Source organism: Canis aureus, chromosome 15 (genome assembly GCF_053574225.1).
Source record: "Canis aureus isolate CA01 chromosome 15, VMU_Caureus_v.1.0, whole genome shotgun sequence".
NCBI classification, from domain to species: Eukaryota; Metazoa; Chordata; class Mammalia; order Carnivora; family Canidae; genus Canis; species Canis aureus.
Window position 1 is genome coordinate 54,074,051 of NC_135625.1, and position 18,453 is coordinate 54,092,503.

The 18,453-nt window shown below is 60.8% G+C and overlaps 1 protein-coding gene and 2 non-coding genes across 6 annotated transcripts; all 3 read right to left on the minus strand.

The window, feature by feature from the left end:
- Window positions 1–2,346: 2,346 nt before the first annotated feature.
- On the minus strand, window positions 2,347–11,001 carry TBRG4 (transforming growth factor beta regulator 4). 4 transcript variants are annotated; one of them, XM_077849960.1, is made up of 11 exons: window positions 10,898–11,001; window positions 9,497–9,964; window positions 6,562–6,885; window positions 5,922–6,093; window positions 5,486–5,643; window positions 4,973–5,083; window positions 4,125–4,269; window positions 3,592–3,831; window positions 3,372–3,483; window positions 3,166–3,280; window positions 2,347–2,624 (listed from the first exon to the last, which is right to left on the minus strand). In XM_077849960.1, exons 2-11 carry the CDS (start codon window positions 9,911–9,913, stop codon window positions 2,523–2,525), a joined length of 1,896 nt encoding a protein of 631 aa, XP_077706086.1. In that variant the 5' UTR covers window positions 9,914–9,964; window positions 10,898–11,001; the 3' UTR covers window positions 2,347–2,522. The 4 variants fall into 4 exon arrangements, with proteins under 4 accessions (XP_077706086.1, XP_077706085.1, XP_077706084.1 ...); XM_077849959.1 differs by having other exon boundaries at window positions 10,867–10,994; XM_077849958.1 differs by having other exon boundaries at window positions 10,871–10,976.
- On the minus strand, window positions 5,742–5,876 carry LOC144285184 (small nucleolar RNA SNORA5). Its single transcript, XR_013353567.1, has one exon. It is a non-coding gene; the product is annotated as a small nucleolar RNA SNORA5 (small nucleolar RNA).
- LOC144285183 (small nucleolar RNA SNORA5) lies at window positions 6,261–6,397 on the minus strand. Its single transcript, XR_013353566.1, has one exon. It is a non-coding gene; the product is annotated as a small nucleolar RNA SNORA5 (small nucleolar RNA).
- Window positions 11,002–18,453: the final 7,452 nt, after the last annotated feature.

An 18,453-nucleotide genomic window follows, 5' to 3' on the forward strand; every position in this document is an offset into this window, starting at 1 on the left:
GGAACCTCCAGTTTTCCAGTGGCCGCACCAGTTTGCATCCTCCCCCCTTTCTCCACATCCTCGCCAACATTCGTGGTTTCCTGTCTTGTTTAGCCATTCTGATGGGTGTGAATTGGTGTCTCATTGTGGTTTTGATTTGTGTTTCTCTGATGGCAAGTGATGCTCAACAACTTTTTTGTGTCCGTTGGCCATCTGGATGTCTTAGGAGACACGTCTGTTCGTGTCTTCTGTCCATTTTAAAATACAAATGGTGTTTTTGGTATTAAGTTCTTTATATATTTTGGTCACCTACCCTTTATTGGATATGTCATTTGCAAATATCTCCTGTCATTCTGTAGGTCTTTAGTTTTGCTGGCTCTTTCCCTTGCTGTGCAGAAGCTTTTTAGCTTGATGTAATTCAGGACTCACTTTCTGGTTTCAAAGGGTCCTACAAAGCCAACAATCAAGAGACCGTGTGCTACTGAGAGCCTGGAAATAACCCCAGGCATCCGTGGCCAAGTGAGTTTCAACAAAGATGCCAAGATCATACTATTGAGATCATACTTCTCAAGGGGAAAACAATCTTCTCAATAACGGTGCTGGGACAACTGGAGAGTCACACGGAAGAGAACGAAGTTGACGCTCAGCACACACCAAATTCAAAAGTCAACCCCAAATAGATTAAAAGTAGTAATATATGGGCAGAATTACGAAATTCTTAGAAAACAGGGTATATTTTCATGACCTAGATTCACCAAATGATTTCTGGATATGAGCCCCAAAGCACAAGTAAAAGAAAATACAGTGAATATCACAGGAACTTTGTAGCTTCAAGGACACCACCAAGAAGGTACAACCCACAAAATGGGAGTAAGCATTTGCAGATCATTTATCCAACAAGGCACTGGTTTCTGGAACATACTGTTACAACTCAGACGACCTAACTGCATATGAGACACAGAATGGGAGTAGGTATTTCTCCAAAGATCATGTGAGTGACCAGTAAGCACACGTGAAGGTGAAAAGACCGCTGCTGGTTGTGGAAACACCCACTTGATGGCTAGAGTGCTCCCCAGCACCAGCCACAGGGACCTGCCCTGCCTCCTGGAACCTCAAGCGTCTACCACGGGATGAGGGTGTGGAGGACCTCAGGGCCCCTCGCTGTGCCAGGGGGATGTGGGATGGTGCCACGACAGGCAGCCACACCCCAGGCACTGATCCAAGAACGGACCTAACTGCAGGAGCTAAACCCATCCAACCCAAGGTCACCAGCTAGCAAGGGGGATGCACGGTGTGAAGGGCACAGGGGTCTTCGTGCCAACGTGCACTCCATTCCCTGTCAGTGTCCTGGTGTGACACCCGTTGGTCCCACAAGAGGTCAGCACCGGGGAAACTGGGAGGACACAGGGACCACTGTCCCTTCTCATAAGCACAAAGGGACCCGAGTGTCTGCCATGAAGGCCGGTGGTCCCAAGTGGTGGATGGGACATCCCTGAAGTCCTCCTGAACCAGCTCTGCATGTGGCACTCATCCAGGACAGTGCTCCACTGTGGCAGGCCCTCCTGCCTCCATCTTGCCTAGGCCACCTTGGCTGCCCCCTCCCACCTGGTGAGGGACAGCCACCAGCCTGTGCAAACAAGGGTCCAATGGCTCCCCATCCACCCCCAGGCCCGCGAGGTTTCAAGAGATGAACTAGCTCTTCCTGAGACCCTCTGGAGGCTTGTGGCACCGCTGGGATGGGGACCTGGGGTTGAGGGGCCCTTCTCCCTGGCTGCCTTTGCACTCTTCTGAGCTGCTGGGGGCAAATGGCAGTGCCCAGTAATCACTCTTGTCTATTCTACCAATGAAATTTCTGGCAAGGGACCAGGAGGGAAGCAGACTGTTCTTTCCAGTGTCTAGTGGGACTACTGCCAGGCCAGGACAGGAGGCTTAGGGCACACAACACCAGGGCCCCCTGGCTGGGATGAGACGGCAAGGAGGGGACTCCAACCCTGCTGTAACAGATGAGTACACTTGCCTTCTGCTCCAGAGCCACTGCCTCCTGGTCAGCTTGGGTCTCTGGCTTCCCCCCACTCACTCGAGACCATGCACAAGAGAACTTCTAGGACAACTGTGCTGGGTACCAAACCATGATGAGAGCCCCAAGCCATGTACTCATGTGCTCAAACCCCAATGGGCCTACCCCAGGAAGGTCCTCATGGCTCCAAAGCTGGAACTCTAGGACCAAATCTGCGCAGTGTGAGCAGGAGGCAGGTGGCTGTGTGTGCATGTACAGGACAAGGGCCCCCATGGAGGCAGAAGCTAGGACAGACGGACCGCCTGGAAAGCAGGGTGGATGGTGGTGACGGTGACAAAGGCCAAGATGCCTTCTGGTGTTGAAAACTGAAATTCTAGGTTTATTGCCCACAAGAGGCAAGAGCTGCCGGCCAGCACTCCTCTCTGGGCAAGCCCCACAGGGACGTGTGTCCATGAGTGGCCATGGCCAGGCCTCTGGGGGAACCTGGCCCCACCCTGGGGAAACGCAGTTCACGGCTCAGGACAGGTCACTTGGCCAGCTCCTCCGCCACTGCTTTTCTTATCTTGTCCTTCAGGTAGGCGCCTTTCTGCCACTCAGACTTGAGTTCCAGCCACTCGTAGTACGGGACCTGTGGGGAGAGTGTGGGGACCCCTGCTCTGTCTGCTGTTCTGCGCCCACACCCCAGGCCTCCCAAGCCCACGGAGCTGTGGCACCGTGTTCAGGGAAGAGATCCTGGTTTCCGCAGGGCTCAGAGCTACAGGAGCCTGACCTCTAGGCCTGGGATCCAAGAGCCTGTGGCATCTGAGAGCAACTTTTAAATTTTTAAACATTGTTAAAAACAAAACCAAAAAACCACCCTGAGATGCATGACAAAACCATCATGTGGCCTCTAAGGCCACTCCTGTGTCCTGTGGCCCGTATAGGACAGTCTGCTCTCCGATGGGAGCAAGAAGGAGCGCAGTGTCCTGGGCAGCACCCAGCTCTAGCACCGGCTGACGTGGACGTGCAGATCTGGTGCACAAGGCCTAGAGCGGGTAACAGAAGCCACGGCCTTGGGGAAAATAGGATCTTTGAAGCTGCCCTTTCTCCTGCGTGAAGGGGGAACCCTCATAGGGACAGCCTCAGGAGCTGGGGGGCCATGTGGTCACTGCCTGCCCAACAGTACTCACATCCACCACCAGGAAGCCAGCGGCCAGCACATGGCGCCGGGCCAGCACGAAGCGCCCCAGCAAGTCTCGGCTCCGGCTGCTGTAGTTGGGGAACTCCCAGCGTAGGAAGGCCAGCCTGGTGGGGGAGAGGCGCAGGGCTTCAGCTTCAAGGGCTCCTGGGCCCTTGGGAGGAGTGGGGAGCCCAGAAAAGCTGCAGGCCTGCCTACCTCTTGGCTCCAGGAGGCAACGGCTGGCTCCCGGAGGGTGGGGCAAGATGGGGGGCCACGAAGTCCCTCGGGGGCAGGAACTGGCTATCTGGGTCCAACACTACCTCAGCGTCTAGGGATAGGTGTGGGGCACATGTTGGGCACTGTCCTCGGGGGAGCAGGGGGCAGAACTAGGAGCAGTCCCGCGGCCGCTGTGGTGGGAGTATGGGGAGGGCCTCACCCAGGACCCAGCCGTACTGCGTGGGCACCATGAAGCTGCCCCTGCTCCCCAGCAGCCCCCTCAGTGTGTCCTGCAGCTCCTTCTGCAAAGGGGTCACCTTCCTGTCTAAGGCTGAGAGCCTGGGGACCACAGCAGAGGCCGGAAGGAGGGGGCCCGTGTACTCGGGATACTCCAGCTGGGCAGTAGCGTTGATGTGCAGCAGCTTCTGAAAGGTGCTCTGATGTTTTGGGGACCCGCCCCCTAAGGAAGAGGACACAACGAGAAGAGCGGGTGAACTAAGGACCAGCACGCTCTGCCTCCAAGCTGCACCATGAAATACATGTCATCACAGGTAGAAGAGGGTGTGTGGGCCACCCTCGGGGAGGGGGTGGGGGAGCAGTGAGTGCCAGGTGGGCTTGGGATGTCCCCTCTCCCCTGCCCAGCCCCGCTGGAGGTGCTGGACACATGCAGGACCAGGCAGCCAACCAGCTGGAGCTACAGCGGGAAGGGCTCCGCATCCCTCAGGGTAAGAGGAGATGCCACACACCACTCACCTAGGAACTGGGTATGCAGCTCAGGGCACAGCACAGCCCGCAGCTCTGCCTCTTGCACCTGCTGCAGCACGCACAGAGCCCACACCACGTCCACCTGCAGGGCTGGGGGCAGGCCCGACAGCATTGAGCCCAGCTTCTCACGGACCTGGGTGAGGACAGGGCGAGGTGGACGGATGGGGGTCTCCCTCAGCGGCAGCACACATCCCAGGGCCAGCCATGCTCAGGGCTCCCGAAGGACTTGGCCGCACCAAGGCCCAAAGCAGCTCTGGGGAGTGAGCCTGCAGTTGCTCTGCTCAGGCTTGGCGCATCCCCTCGTAGAAAGCTCCAGAAACCCTCCTTGTCACCCAGGAGCAACCTGGGCAGCACGACCTTCAGCTAGACTTTCCCACTGCCCCTCCCACTGGTAAGGGACCACAGCCAGCAGACCTAGGGTTGAGGCCGGTAGACACACAGGCAGTCTCACCCCTGCGCAGGGGCACTCTGCAGTGACCTGCACACCTGTGCCTGCTGGCAAGCCTCACAGCATCAGCAGGGAGTTGAGGGAGCACCAGGGAGACCCAGCCCTGACCACGTGGTGACTGAGCAGGCTGATGGTCCTTGACCTGCAGCTGCTCTGGGCCACACAGTGCACATGTGGGGATTTCAGGTCTTAGACCCCAGACAACGCATGTCCCGTGTGGCTCCAGCTAGCTCCCATGGCCCTCTTGGCGCCCCCATGGCCCCCACGCTGGGTCTTCCTTTCTGCCTCTATACCTAGGGCTCCCATGCACAAGTCCAGTCTGGAGCTCCCCCCGGGGGTCCGGCAGGCACAGGAAGAGGATGGGGGAGCAGGGGTACACAGACTGTACCAAGCAGAAGAACTGGTCCTCTTGTTCCGGGTGGAAGTTCAGATGCGCGAAGGCCAGGAGCATGTTGCACAGGTGTAGCCCAGTGATAGTCTGGGCTCTGTCTAGGATGTGCTAGACCGGCCACACAGCAGAGGGAAACGTAAGACACAACGGGCCCTCCCACAGGGCTCCCAGCCACCTAGGTCATCTAGACCTTCCCCCAGAGGTGGAGACTCTGGAAATGCTGCAGCCAGTCCGCATAGCCTCAAGTGGTTGCACGCAAACGTGAGCATCTTTCCTTGCTGCTTCAGGAGCAGAGAGCAAATTCGGAGCTTCGCTGTCCACAACAGTCCCTGCTACAGTCACCTGAGGCCGGAGACCACCCTCACCCATGTCATCTGCACCACCTGAGATGGCTCCTCCCCCAATCACCTTCGGATGGGGACCCCCCTCTCTAGCCACCCCCCTTTGCAGTCTGGCAGTGTGTCTGGCCTGCTGCGCCTGATAGAAGACGCAGGGCGCTGCCCAGCTCACCTGGACGAAGGCCTCAAACAGGGGCCCGTTGACCCACTTGAGGAGGGCGAAGGACTTGGTGCAGCGGGCCACCTCGCTGGATGTCAGGCTGGGAGCACGGGGCAGCAGGTCAGATGCAAGGCGCTGGAACACCTGGGTCTGCTGGAAGCCGAGTTTGCCTTCGGGACACAGTGACCCCAGGGTTCACCCAGTGAGGGTCAGCGGGCTGCCTGGGAGCCACCCAGCCACCCCTGTATGGCCTCAAGGTCTGGGAGGTTGGTGTCTGTGATCAGATTTATCCCTGAGGCCCAGTGCGGGGAATCAGGGCCCATGGGTCACAGTGTTGCTGTGGCAGCCTTTTGGACCAGTGCCGGCCACAGGATAGGCAGGCATCGAATTTGACATAGCTGCGGCCATAGTGCCCCTTCGCCCAGTGCTCCTGGTGGGAAGGGCTCACCATAGGCGTAAGCCAGGTCCAGGAGGATGCCTTTCGTCAGGGGGAAGGGCTTCTGGACCAGGTGGTAAGAGATGGCCCGCAGCAAGGGCACTGACCGCCGATTCTGAGTGGCTAGCGTCAACAGCACCTTCCGTAGTTCGTCGGGGCCAAACTGCTCCACCAGCTCCAGGCACTGTCAATCACAGCCGGCAGGGGTCAGCTCGACGGCCGAGGCCAGGGGTCCCATGCAGTGCAGCCCCTGTGGGACAGCGACTGGACCTGAGCTCAGTAACCCCAGGCCCCAGCTGGGTGGGCCCTGCCTCTGCTCCCAGCTAGGGACCCCCGCTGGGTTCTGGGGTGCCCTGTCTGCAGCCAAACTTATCCCCAGGTCCTAGTGCAGAGGACCCAGGGCCCATGAGCTGCAGGGCTTGCTGTGGCAGCCATCTGGGCCAGCACCCACTATGACGGGAATGGGAGCTGAATTTGACTTGACTGCAAGGTGCGGGAGGCATCACCACCAAGCACTAGCCTGGAGCTGAGCCACCTGACGGCCCCAGTTAGGCGCACAAGGTGATTGTGGAGTAAGACCAGGCACGGTTCGGGCCCTGTGCTCTCCCCACCAGGAGTGGCAAGCAGCTTCCCAGGGCTCCTGCCCCAGTACCTTGTCTTCCAGGCGGTTCATCAGTGGCTCCGAGAGGTGCCCTATCTTGGCCATCATGGACACTACCATGCGGCAATCCTCGATTTCTGCCCATCGCCGCTCCAGGTGCACAAGCAGCTCAGCCAGCAGCTCCTGGGAGTCCCGCTCCTGCATGTAGGTGGCACTAGACTCCGCCAGGAAGACCAGGTGCCTGTACTTAAGCCTGCGCAGGCGCCAGCGGACCTCCTGCTCCACCGACTGCAGCTCCTTGCAGGCCCCGGGGAGCGCCAGCGCATAGAGGCTCCGGAGCAGCTTCACGAGGATCCCGTGCCACACGGAGGTTATCTGGGTTGGAAGGACACAAAAAAGTCACACGCAAGACTCCACCTGACTTATGTCAGGGGTTTGGACTAGAAGCTGCCTGCCCAGCACAGCCCACCCACTGCTTTGGGGTGGGGGAGGGGGCTTCTGGCAGCTGTCTGGGTCACCTTCAAACAAGAAGGTTGCATGAGAAGCGAAATTCCCGAGTTTCTCCAATGCAAATTCCACAGAGGAGGCCGGTTACACACAGACTCGGCCACAGCTGCTCTGCATGGCGGGCACATCTGGTGAGTGCCCATCTCACACATGCAGGCCTGAACCCAGGCAAGCCATTGCGTCCAGGACTGGGAGGCAAGCCATTGCGTCCAGGACTGGGAGGCAAGCCTGCAGGAGCCCGCTCGTTCCTTTGCTTGTGGTGACCGTATCGCTCCCTGGCTGTTACAGACACACTGACTTTCCTACAGCACACAACTGCCCCACTGAGTCTGAGAAGCCCAAATTCTAAGCCCCTTTTCCCCAATGGAGCGGTCCCACAGTTGTGGTAAAGTGTTTCTCATGGACGTTGATGAGAGTAACGCCGGCATCCAGCACAGCATGTCCAGGCACGGGGGACCCCCCTGCCCCACCCAGTCCATGCTCCTCAGGGCGTGAGAGGCCCTTGAATGTGTGGGCAAAAGGAGGCCTGGGTCCAACACAGTCCTGGCCATCCTAACCCAGGCGTCAGGGACAAGGGGCTGGTTGTTCACCGGCTGCCACCGTGGCCGTGTCAGGCACCAACACCAGGGGAGCTTCACACCCCACTTCAGTTTCCTTAAAGCCCCACCATCTACAGCAGTGCCATGCTGGCACCTCCCTCCCTCCTCCTTGGTACCTGTTTCTGACAAGAAGACTCTGCCGTTCCCAGCAGGGTGTGTGTTTCCAGGCCTCAGAGATGCATGGGGCCCCTCCAGCCCAGCCCCTTGCAGAGGCAGTATATGACAGGGGGCCCACAGGAGAGCCAGGACACAGGCACTCGGTGGGGAGGGGCTGTCTGGAGCACTGAGCCTCTAATGGTGCCCCTTCTTGTGAAGCTGTTCCCTTCAAATGTGAGCTGGAACCACACCTGGTGCTGAGTGCAAACAGGGGAGCCGGTGTGCGAAGGGCTGCGGAGGCTGACAAGTCTGGAATCTGAGTCTGTTTCAGGAAACCTGGTGCCTATGTCTGTGCGTCTCCTGGATAGCAGGCGAACTTTTAAAAGGAAGCTTAAATCTCCAAACTCGTTATAATTTGTTCCTGGTTTATCCTGGCTCGTCAATTTGTCATGTTGTTCACATCCACCTCCTAATACTTGCTTCCTTAGTGTGTACCTGGTACTCAATAAATAACCGTCAGGACCACACCCTCACCACCAGAAGGGCTCAGGATGAGATCACGAGCACTGGCACTGGCAGTGGCACTCGACCACCTTCTGTCATGACTCCAGCGTGCACGCACACGTTTCACTGAGACACAGCTCCCGGACGTGATACTTCCCCTAACACACACGTTCTAGCATTTCCTCCCTTGGCCTAGTTAGCCTATCTCATAAAAAACAGCCAGCCACACCCCCTGCTTTTCAGTGGAAGCCTGGAAACCCCGCCCTTGAACTGTGAATCTCCTATCCCTTTTGCTCAGCAAGGGACAGAAGCATAGACTTGGGGAGGGAATGTGGGCAGACAAGGCCAGAGCAGGGGTTCGACCTCCTGCCTGTGGTGTGGACCCCCCCCTCTGGCAAAAGAGCCAACTGGAGTTCTGCTTCCTCCCCTGTAGGTGCTACTCAGGCCCTCCCCCGGCCCTGTTCCCTCAGTGTAAGGGTCTGACTAGCTGGATGATGGCTGTACCCAGCCCAGTGGCCTGGCGCCCTCCGTCCAATACCCTGTATCCCTTCCAGCCATGGGAGCATGCCCACTGTTAGCCATACAGACCCTGGACGGGAGCTACACAAGTCAGGACTGCCTCGCCAGGGAAGGGCGTTTGCTGCTTGGGAAAAAAAAGCTTATACTGGGCAGCCCTGATGGCCCAGTGGTTTGGCGCTGCCTTTGGCCAGGGGTGTGATTCTGGAGACCTGGGATCGAGTCCCATGTCCAGTTCCCTGCATGGAGCCTACTTCGTCTGCCCGTGTCTCCCCCGCGCCCCCACGTCCCTCATGAACAAATAAATAAAATCTTAAAACAACAACAACAACAACACAGTTTATACTCATTCACCTAAGACGTCTGCATAAAGCACTAACAGGAAAAAGACACATAAAAGTATTTGTACTCTATGAAATGAAAAACTAGAGGCACCTGGATGGCTCAGGGGTTGAGCGTCTGCCTTTGGCTCAGAGTGTGACCCCAGGGTCCTGGGATCAAGTCCTGCATCGGGCTCCTGCATGGAGCCTGCTTCTCCCTCTGCCTGTGTCTCTGCTTCTTTCTGTGTCTCTCATGAATAAATACAATCTTTAAACAAAAAACACACCAAAAAACCCCCAAAATGAAAACCTAGAGGATGTGGAGGACTTACCTGGCAGGGTGGTGGAGCTCCTGGCTGTACCTGGAAACTGACCGGCTACTCTGGACTCTAGGGCCACCTTTTCCTGCTCGTTGAACCCTCAGAGTACATTCTAGAAACCCACCTGGCTATTGACCAGCTGAAGCAGCTGCTGGAAGTGGGCATCCTGCAGAAGCAATGCCTTCTTGTCTTCTGGCTTGTTGGCCAGCAGGCGAGAGAGCTGGATGAGGATGAGGGCTGCATGGTTCTCGTGCAAGCAGTGACCACCACGAAAGAGCTCCAGCAGCTCCTCAGGCTGAGTAGCCTTCTCGATGAGCTGGTCCACATCTTGGTGCTCTGAGTTGGCGGCGAATGCCCGTTCCTTCTCCACAAGCCCCGATAAGGGACCTGGGAAGTGGGAACTGGGCGAGGTAGCTGAGGACGTCAGAACCCTGGGGGCGACCCTGCTAAGTCGGAGTCCGCAGCCCGGAGCCAGGGCAGGGGCCTCGAGCATGGCCCCCCTCAGGAGGCAGGTGCATCGCTTCACCAGGCGAACTGCCATCTCGGCCTGGGGGGCAGGCAGCTGAGACTCCTAGCCGGCAGTTCCACAGCCCTGAAGACACAAAGGAGAGGAAGAGGTGAGGCGGGCACAGCTGCGGACTCCCAGACACAGAGCAAGACACACGGACCGCAGCTCAGCCCCTCTCCAGAGGCCGCAGCCTCTGCTTCCTGCCGGCGCTGTACATCTGTTTCCTGAAGAACCACCTTTCAGGCTTTTGGTTCCGCGCAGGTGACCGAGGCCCAGAACTCATCCGCATTAGAGCCTGGGCTGCGGAGAGTCCGCGCACTGTGCTTGGCATCACCCGAGGGGGTGGCTGGGCCAGCGGTTCAACAGTGACCCCGGGGCCCAGCCCGAAGCCGGGGCTCCAGGCGAGCAGCAGGCTCCCAAGGGCGGGGAGGGGGTCCCCATCACCCCGCCCCCTCCCCACATCACCGCGGCGCTCCCCTCCAGGCCCCATCACCCCTCCCCTCCCCTCCCACATCACCGCGCCCCCTCCTGGCCCCCGGGAACTCTCCTCCCCTCCCACCCTTCCCCCCTACCCCCCCGCCGCGACCCGGGGCATCGCCCTCTTCCCCGGCCTATCACAAACCCCGCGGACGGGGCCGCGCACGCCACGGGCAGGTCGCACAGGCCCCGACGGCCTCCTCCCGCCACGGCGGCGCGCTCCAGCCCCGGGCCTCCGGGGCTCCCTCGGCTCCCTCCGCGCCAGACGCCCGTCCTAACCGCAGAAGAGCGGACGCTGGGAGACGCGGGGTATCGGCGTACTCGCGCCCCGAGGCTCGGCCTCCGGGTACAAACCGAGTACCTGCACCCGCGCCCGCGGGATGGCGGCGGACGAGGGCGTGCGCACGGACCGGCCTCCCCTCGCCCCGGGACTCTCAACTCCCCCGCGTCCTCCCGCGCCCTTGGGGGCCTTACAACCGCCGCCCAGCCGCCCCCCCGCGCCATCAGACCTACACCGCGGCCGCCAGCACCGCCGCTGACCTCCATGTGCCCCCGCAGCGTCCCAGGGCCACGCCGCTCGGCGCGCTCTTACGTCATTCGGAGCGCCGCCGGAAGCGAGCCGCGCCGCGGTCCGCCGGTCCGGAAGTCCCTGGAGCTCCTTTCCGGCCGGGAGCCATCTTTGCTGAGGGCACGCAGCCGGCAGCCACTGGCTGCCCCTTTCTGGCCAGATGCCATCTTTGCTGAGGGCACAAGCTGGTTGATGGGAAGAAGCGGCGTGGGAGACTGGGGCGGAGCGGCCCTGGTGCGCGGGGAGACGGACGGGGAGACGGACGGGGAGACGGACGGGGAGACGGACGGGGAGACGAGACGGACGGGGATCCGGCCCCGCGGCTGGAGGCCGAGCGCTGTCGGCGCTGTGCGGGGCGGCTGCGCTGCGGACCGTGCCCGGCCGACGTCGTGCGTGCGTCCGGCGGGGGTTCTGTTGTCTCTAGAACGGAGGAGTCGAATGCGCGGGCTTTGGTGATGATTCCGTGTGGCTTCATCGACGCTAACGGGTGTGCCCTTTGGTGGGGGCTGTCGATGGCAGGGGGAGGGCTGGCATGTGCGTTGGGACGAGATGTAGGTCTTACCAGGCTTCTCACTCGGTGTTGCTGCGAGCCTGAGGTCACTCTAGACCATGGAGGCTATTAGAAAGTAACGAGCGGCAACACACACGTGAGGATGCAGCTCAAAACAAACGTGTAAAGTCCAGGAACGCTTACACCTCCACGGTGAATGGCGGTTGCCCACGTAAAAACCAGTCAAAGAATTTTTTAAAAAAAGATTTTATTTGAGAGAAGGCACGCACACACAGGTGGGGGGGCAAAGGCAGAGGGAGAAACAGACCCCCCGCTAAGCAGGGCGCCCAACCCAGGGCTCTATCCCAGGCCCCTGAGAGCCTGACTTGAGCCGAAGGCAGACGCTTCACCTTTGCCAGCCGAGCCACCCAGGTGCCCCTGAAAACCGGTCACAGAATTTTAAGGTTTTACTTATTTGAGAGCACAAGTGAGAGCGAGCGTACATGGGGGTGGGGGGGTGGGGAGAGGCAGACAGGGAAGGAGAAGCAGGCTCCCCGCTAATGGGCTCGATCCCACGACCCCCGCATCATGACCTGAGCTGAAGGCAGATGCTGAGCTGCCTCAGCCACCCAGGCGCCCCTAAAAACTGGCCCAAGAATTTGAGTAGATGTCTCCAAAGAATTTACATAAATGTCTGATGAGCACATGAAAGGAGCTCGGTGCCACCAGTCATCAGGAAAATGCCAACCAAAGCCACCACGAGGTGCCCCTTTGCACTCACTCAGTGTGGCTGTGGTGGAAACAACCAGCACAGACCCCAGAAGATGAAGAGCGTTGGTGAGGGCGTGGGGAGCTTGGGAGGCTAAGGCTTCGCGGTCAGCCGTGACACGGGCTGGCTTTTTTGGAAGCCGTGGCGGTTTCACGGAACAGTCGCTGTGGGACTCGGGGGCACACCTAAGAACACGGGAAACATGTCTGTGCCAACACCTGCACACAGGTGTTCGCAGAGGTGTTACCCAAAAAAGCCCCAAACTAGATGTGCGCCAGCAATGGTGGGCGAGCAAGCGCACGATGTGGCGTGTCCCAAGTGGGATACTAGCCAGTACGCTCGGTGACCGTGCCCTCCCCGCGTGATTTCACCCGGGTGCCTCGTCCTGGAGGCGCAGAGGTGCACACGGAAGGAGACGGTGGTTCCTGGGCTGGGATCGTGGGGATGGGGCCGCTTTGGGTGCTGGAAGTATTCTGGGATTGGAGCTCTTGTCCCTGAGACCACGAAGAGCCACCGGGGTCTGCAGTGGGGCAGCGGCCACGTACTCTGGGAGCTCTGTGGCCCAGCTAGTGCGTCAGAGGCCGGTGGGCCCAAGAAAGGGCCTCGCCTGCTGTTGGGCCGTGTTTAAGGCGCCTGCCGTTGCCGTCTGTTTAGTCTTTACTCTGGGGCTGGCGAGACGCCGAGGCGTTTCCAGAGCTGCCAACGTTTTGGGAGCCTGGGCGTGGGGAGCCCAGGGCCTCAGGTTTGAGCCCGCAGACCTCTCCTGGGCCCTGGTTCTGATGCTCTTGCAGCTGGAGGTTGCAAGGGTGGCTCGTCTGGGGCCCTTCTGGCCGTGGCCCGCCCAGGGCCCCGTGGGGTCCCTCAAAGCCTCTCTTACTTCCCGGAGTCAGGAGCTCATGCTTCCAGCAAACGTGACCCAGCAGGCGCATCTCCATTGAGGTGGTGGCCTCGGCCACCCAGACAGAGGGCCTCCCACCTCGCCATCACCGCCGCTGCTGCCAGGGAGCAGTGTCCGGGCCCAGGGGCTACGTCTGGGGCCCCCACGGTCACTCAGGTCTGTGTAGATGGCCCTGTGCTCTGAGCCGACGGGGGCAGGAGCCTTGTCGGGATGGGAAGCATCAGGCTCCACTTGGTGGCTTGGGGGAAAGATCTGATTTGCCAGGTGCTCAGTGTTCTGAGTGCTGGGCTTGGAACCCCCTCTGCCTTCAGAGGACCCAGCTGGGCCTGGGGAGGATGGGGCGCTTTGTCCCTGCTTCCCCCTCCAGGTCCTGCTGTGAGCCCCTTGGCTCCCCCTCCGTGCCCCCATGCCACCCTGGTCCCTGTGCCCCTCCCGGCGAGGCTAGCCTGCAGCTCCCTTGCCCCCTGATGATGGGGGGCCTGATGGTGACCTGAGGGCAGAGTGGCCTTGGTGGGGGGTGGTGGCCCCAGCTCGGTGCCCTCTGACAGCAGGACACTGCGGAAGGACCGCCTGCCGCCCTGGAGGTGAAGAGCACCAGTCTGGCAGGAAGACTGGGTGAGGGGCTGGTCTCCTTTGGGTGGCAGGGAAGGGGACGGGGGGATGCTGGGGAGATCTCAGCCCGTCCTGTCCTGTGTGCTTGCGACAGATGGAGTGACAGGCCCAGAGCAGCGTGCAGGCCTGCCAGGGACTCTTCCTGCTGCAATCTGGAGCAGATGAGCTGGCGATGACAGTGTGACAGCAGGGTGGCGGGCGGTGGGGGAGGTGAGGGCTCCACCAGGCGCTGGGCCTTCCTGGGCTCCCCTGGACAGTGAGGTGTGGCAATGGCACCTGCCTTCCCCCTGCAAGGCTGGGTTTTGACTGGGGCTGGGCAGAGGTGTCCCCCAGACCGGCCCAGGGGGTGGGGTGGGGAACCCCTGGTGAGCTACCTTGGTGGACAGGCCGCACACCTGTCGCTGGGGAATCCAGCGCCTCCTCTGAGGCTTCTTGGGGACAGGCCTGGAAGGGTACACCTGGCTGCCTCCAGAGTTCATCCCCCTCCCCCCAATGCCTCTTCTGCATGCAGGGTTTGGGGTCTCCTCCTACCAAGGTGCTGTCCTGAGTCCTCTGTAGAATCACAGAAAGGTGGGCCTGAGGACTCCACTTTCTTAGGGAAAGATCCTCCCTCAGGGCCTCCCCAAACTTCCTAAGAGGATGGGGGGGATGGGAGGGGAGGGGGAGGAACCACACTGGAAGGTCTGTTGGCTCAGCCAGGCGTGTGACCCTGTCCCATGCACCCTCACTGCACCCTTGCACCCTCACCCCTCACGTGTGGGAAACGGCCAGAGTGGAGGATGGGACTGCCCAAGGGTGTGTGGAGAATGAGCACCCAGGGCTCCTATAGTCCCGAAGCCCCAGTGCCTCTGCCCTCCGATCCCTTAATCCTGACCGAAGCCAGGTCCCCAAACCCCATGGATCGACACATCCAACCTCCCCTCCCTCTGTCCCTCCTGCCTCCACCTCCTATATTGTTCCTGCTCCTTCATCGCCCCTCCTTCCTCTTCCTCCCTCCTCCCTCCACTGCCTTTCCTTCCTCCTCCTTCAGTCCTTTGTCTCTCAGCCATCCATCCTCCTGCATCCCTCCTCCCCCCTCCCTCTCCCTCCTCTGTTCTTCACCCAGTCCACCCTTCTGCCTTGCCCATCCTCCTACCACTACACCATCCACCGAGAAGTCCTGCAGAGCCCTCCTGGTGTGGTGGGCAAGTGCTGGGGACAGTATGGATGCGAGGGCCCTTCTGGTCGCCTCTCCTGGCTGGAGCCAGCGGGGCCTGGGAGCTCCGGGGTGGGAGGGCCTGGAAGGTGCTGGATCCCCCCTCTCCTCATGGCCCCCTGCAAGCCACTGTTCTAAAATACCACATAGTAGGAAATCCATGGCCAGGAGAGCAGATGGTAGACTGTCACAGTTCCTGGGAGGAGGGCCACACGGGGAAGTGCCTGGCCAGGAGGCAGGGGGAGGGTCGCTGTGGGCACCAGCCTTTATGTGGTTTCCGTGGGGAGGACCGGGCAAGGGCCAGCAGGCAGAGGACAGGTGGTGTGGCTGCCTCCGTAGGCCCCGCTGTGCCGGGGCTGCTCCTCCTCCTCTGGTCCCTGTGGGTGAGGAGGGCAGGGGAGAGTGGGCTGGAGCATAGGACCGCCACGGAGGAGGGGTTGGGCCATGGGCTCTGCAGTGATTTGCATTGGAAGGTTGCTCCCCCTTACCTGGGGCAGGAGGGCTGCTCCTGAGCAGGAGTGAGGAGGGCAGGGGTGCGGGTGGGTAAGCACGTAGGGCAGATGTTAGGGCGTCAAGCTGACAAGCTGGACGCGTGGCCATACAGGGATGGAGGGGGTGGGCGTTCGCAGGGGAGGGTCCCCCAGCATGTAGGTGGGGGCCGGTGTGTCTCCGTCCGCCTGGTTCACTCTGAGCTCAAGGCGGGGTGGGCTGCGGGGTTCAGGCCCCCCCCCCCCGCCATAACTGAGGGGCAACTGCGCTGTCTCATGGCACCTTTGAATCCTCGCGGTGCACATCTCTGGCAGGGCCACCACATGTGAGTGTTGGGATCCCCTCGAGTGGCACTGGGGCTCGCAGAGCCACGGGGGCCTAGGATGTGTGGTGCCAGGTTCAGTCCCTTGCTTGGGGTGGGGACCAGCTCTCTGCTGTGGAGGGAGCTCCCCTTGGTGAAAAATGGTCATGTAAGGGGGATGCTTTGAGACCATGTGTCTCTCCCAGGGGCTCCCGGGCGTCTGGTGACACCTGCCCGGGATGAGGATGACTTCGGAGCTGTGGAGGGTGGGCCGTGGGTTTCTGGTCCTGGTGTCCCCCCCAGCCCCCCATGTGGACTAGCGTTTTCCGGGAAGAGGAGCTTCCTGTCCTCCCTGTACCCTGGCGGTGCTCCAGCGGGCTGGTGATGGCTACAGGCCGGCTCCGCTTTCTGACACAAGGTGGCCCACGCAGCCTTGTCCTGTGTTCCTGCAACAGTGTCTCCAAGGAATCTGGTTCCTCTTGCTGGACAATGGTCCAGAAACAAGATTCAGCCACTGGGCGTAGCCCTTTTCATTTGGGGCGATCCATCCTGTCTCCCTAGCTCCTGATGTGTCCGCCAGCCCCACAAGCCGTGGCCAGGCCAGCCAAGCGCCCACACGTGCCAGCCGCACACTGGGGCACCGCAAGGAGCTCTGGTCCTTGCCCTCTGCCTGGAGCAGCATTTTGAAACTTTGCAGTTTCCGGGGTGCTGCAAGCATCCTGTGTTATTTACAAGGACTCTGCTTCCCATACCTGAGTTTTTGCTAACGAGGTGACACTGGGGCAGGAGTCCTAGACACACAGAACGGGCTGGTGGCCCAAGGAGCCAGCCTGTGGCAAGAGGGCCGGGGGCCGACTTGCTGAACGAGGGCTGAAGGCTGCGGGAAGGCCCCTGGACACCAGAGCTTGGGCGCCCCTGGGAGGCAGGGGTGGGCCCGTGACACACGGGTGTGCCTACAGGTGGTGCACCCCAGCCCAGCAGGTACAGAGCCCCCCACGTCCCCGCACCCACCTCCACCGTGTGGTCTTTATTTGGCTGTTGCTGGTCTGGGTTCTTCACAATAGACTGTAATCATAACTATTGGGCTTTCAGAGTTCTTTGGGTCGTCCTGACAACTTACTGAGTTGGTGTGGTTTGTGGGAACCCCTGCATCTGTAGCTACGTGAATCGGGGTGCAGGTGGCCTCCCGAACTGCCAGCAGGTGCTTGCAGTCAAGGCAGTAGGGTGGGAGCCGCAGGGGGGTTAGTGTCAGAACTGCCGTGAGCGGTGGGGTCCCCACTGGGTATCTGCTCCACCTTCCCTGGAGGTCCCCAGGGTGGTGTGGGCACTGACACTCCTGTAACCATGCCTTCCCTCTGCACACCACTGCACAGATGGGGTTACACGCCTGCTGTGGAGAGAGGCCGAGGCGACTTGGGAGCCCAGTCCTCCCTGCAGACCCTGCTCCACTCCTGTCCCCGCACCAGCAGCACCTGTCACAGGGACCGGCCCCCGGGGGGCCAGAGACCCGGGAGCTCCCAGAGGCCTGTGTGCTTTGTCCCTCCCAGCAGGTGCCCAGGACAGATGGACAGACAGAGTGAAGCTCAGGTTTTTATTAGCAGCAGGCAGGAATCATCTTATGTTCTCTGGATTCAAGAGAGAAGGTTCTTGCCAAGCAGACTCAGGCCGGTCACTCCTGGCAGCCCGGGGCTCCTGGGGAAGCCTGTCACTGAAGTGGTTCCTCTGCAGGGACATGGAGGCCTCAGAGGCAAGCCAACCAAGGTGGCAGGGGGGACGCCCCATACCCATCCCTCCCCATCCCTCCCCGGCCCTCACGGTGCCCACGGGCTGGCGAGGACACAGATGGCCAGGAACCACATTTCCCAGACCTCCTCCCACATTCAGGAGCCCCGATGCCTCCCAAAGTTCCATGGCAAGGCCAAGGTCCTGCTCAGGCCGGGTTGGACACATCCTGTCCTGCTGGGCAAGTCTCTGGGCCTCCGCCTCCCTTGCTGGCCCGACACCCACCCTCTGCCCCAGCAGCACAGACCTTCTGCTCCATCCGTGGTCAGGAGCTGCGGTGGTGGCCCGGGGAGGGTGCGGGGCGCTCACCTGCCTCAGGGTCCTGACACCGCATGGCACACACACTGAGACAGCACTTCCTGTGGCCCACACACTGATCATCCCTGGAGCACTCACTGCTCTCCAGGCAGGGCTCGGGGGTCAGCGGGATCTGCACGCGGGGGCAGTGGCCGGCTTTTTGCACAGGCACTGGGGAGGGATGGGCTGTCAGGTGGCCCCAGGCCACCGTGCTACTGGGGAGGGGACCACAGGCACCGGGTAGAGGGGCCTGGGCAAGGCTGGCGGGGGAGTGTGCTCACTGACAGGTCAAGTTTAGGGGGCTGGCAGTGGGTCACTTGGAGGGGGGTGGCGTGAGCACTCAGGGTTGACCCTGACAGAGCCAGTTCCTCCCTCCCCTAGACAGACCTCGGGGGGGGGGGGGGGCACAGGGGCGTGGTGTTACCGATGAAGGGGACCACACAGGAGCGGCTGCAGGGGCTCCTGGGGCAGCATTTGGTGCCTTGGGGACAGTTGTCATCAGAGTTGCAGGAGACAACGCAGGTGTCCTCCTCCGAGGAGCTGACCTCCGGGCACACGGCCTGCCCTGGACATAGGACGGGCTCAGGGAAAAGCAGGCTGGGGTGACAGCCGTGGGGAGTCTGGTCCCGAACTCACGCCCTTTCTTGAAGGGAAGACAATACGCGGAGCATGACTTGGGGACAAAAGGGTGCGTC

Bases quoted from the DNA above. Each gene is read 5' to 3' on its own strand.
- TBRG4 (XM_077849960.1), bottom strand. From the start codon at position 9,913: ATGGCAGTTCGCCTGGTGAAGCGATGCACCTGCCTCCTGAGGGGGGCC. The intron at 6,886-9,496 runs GTGGGTTTCTAG...CTTCCAACCCAG, and splicing joins TTCAGCTGGTCAATAGCCAG to ATAACCTCCGTGTGGCACGG. The intron at 3,832-4,124 runs GTGAGTGGTGTG...CCTCTTCCTTAG, and splicing joins GCTGCATACCCAGTTCCTAG to GGGGCGGGTCCCCAAAACAT.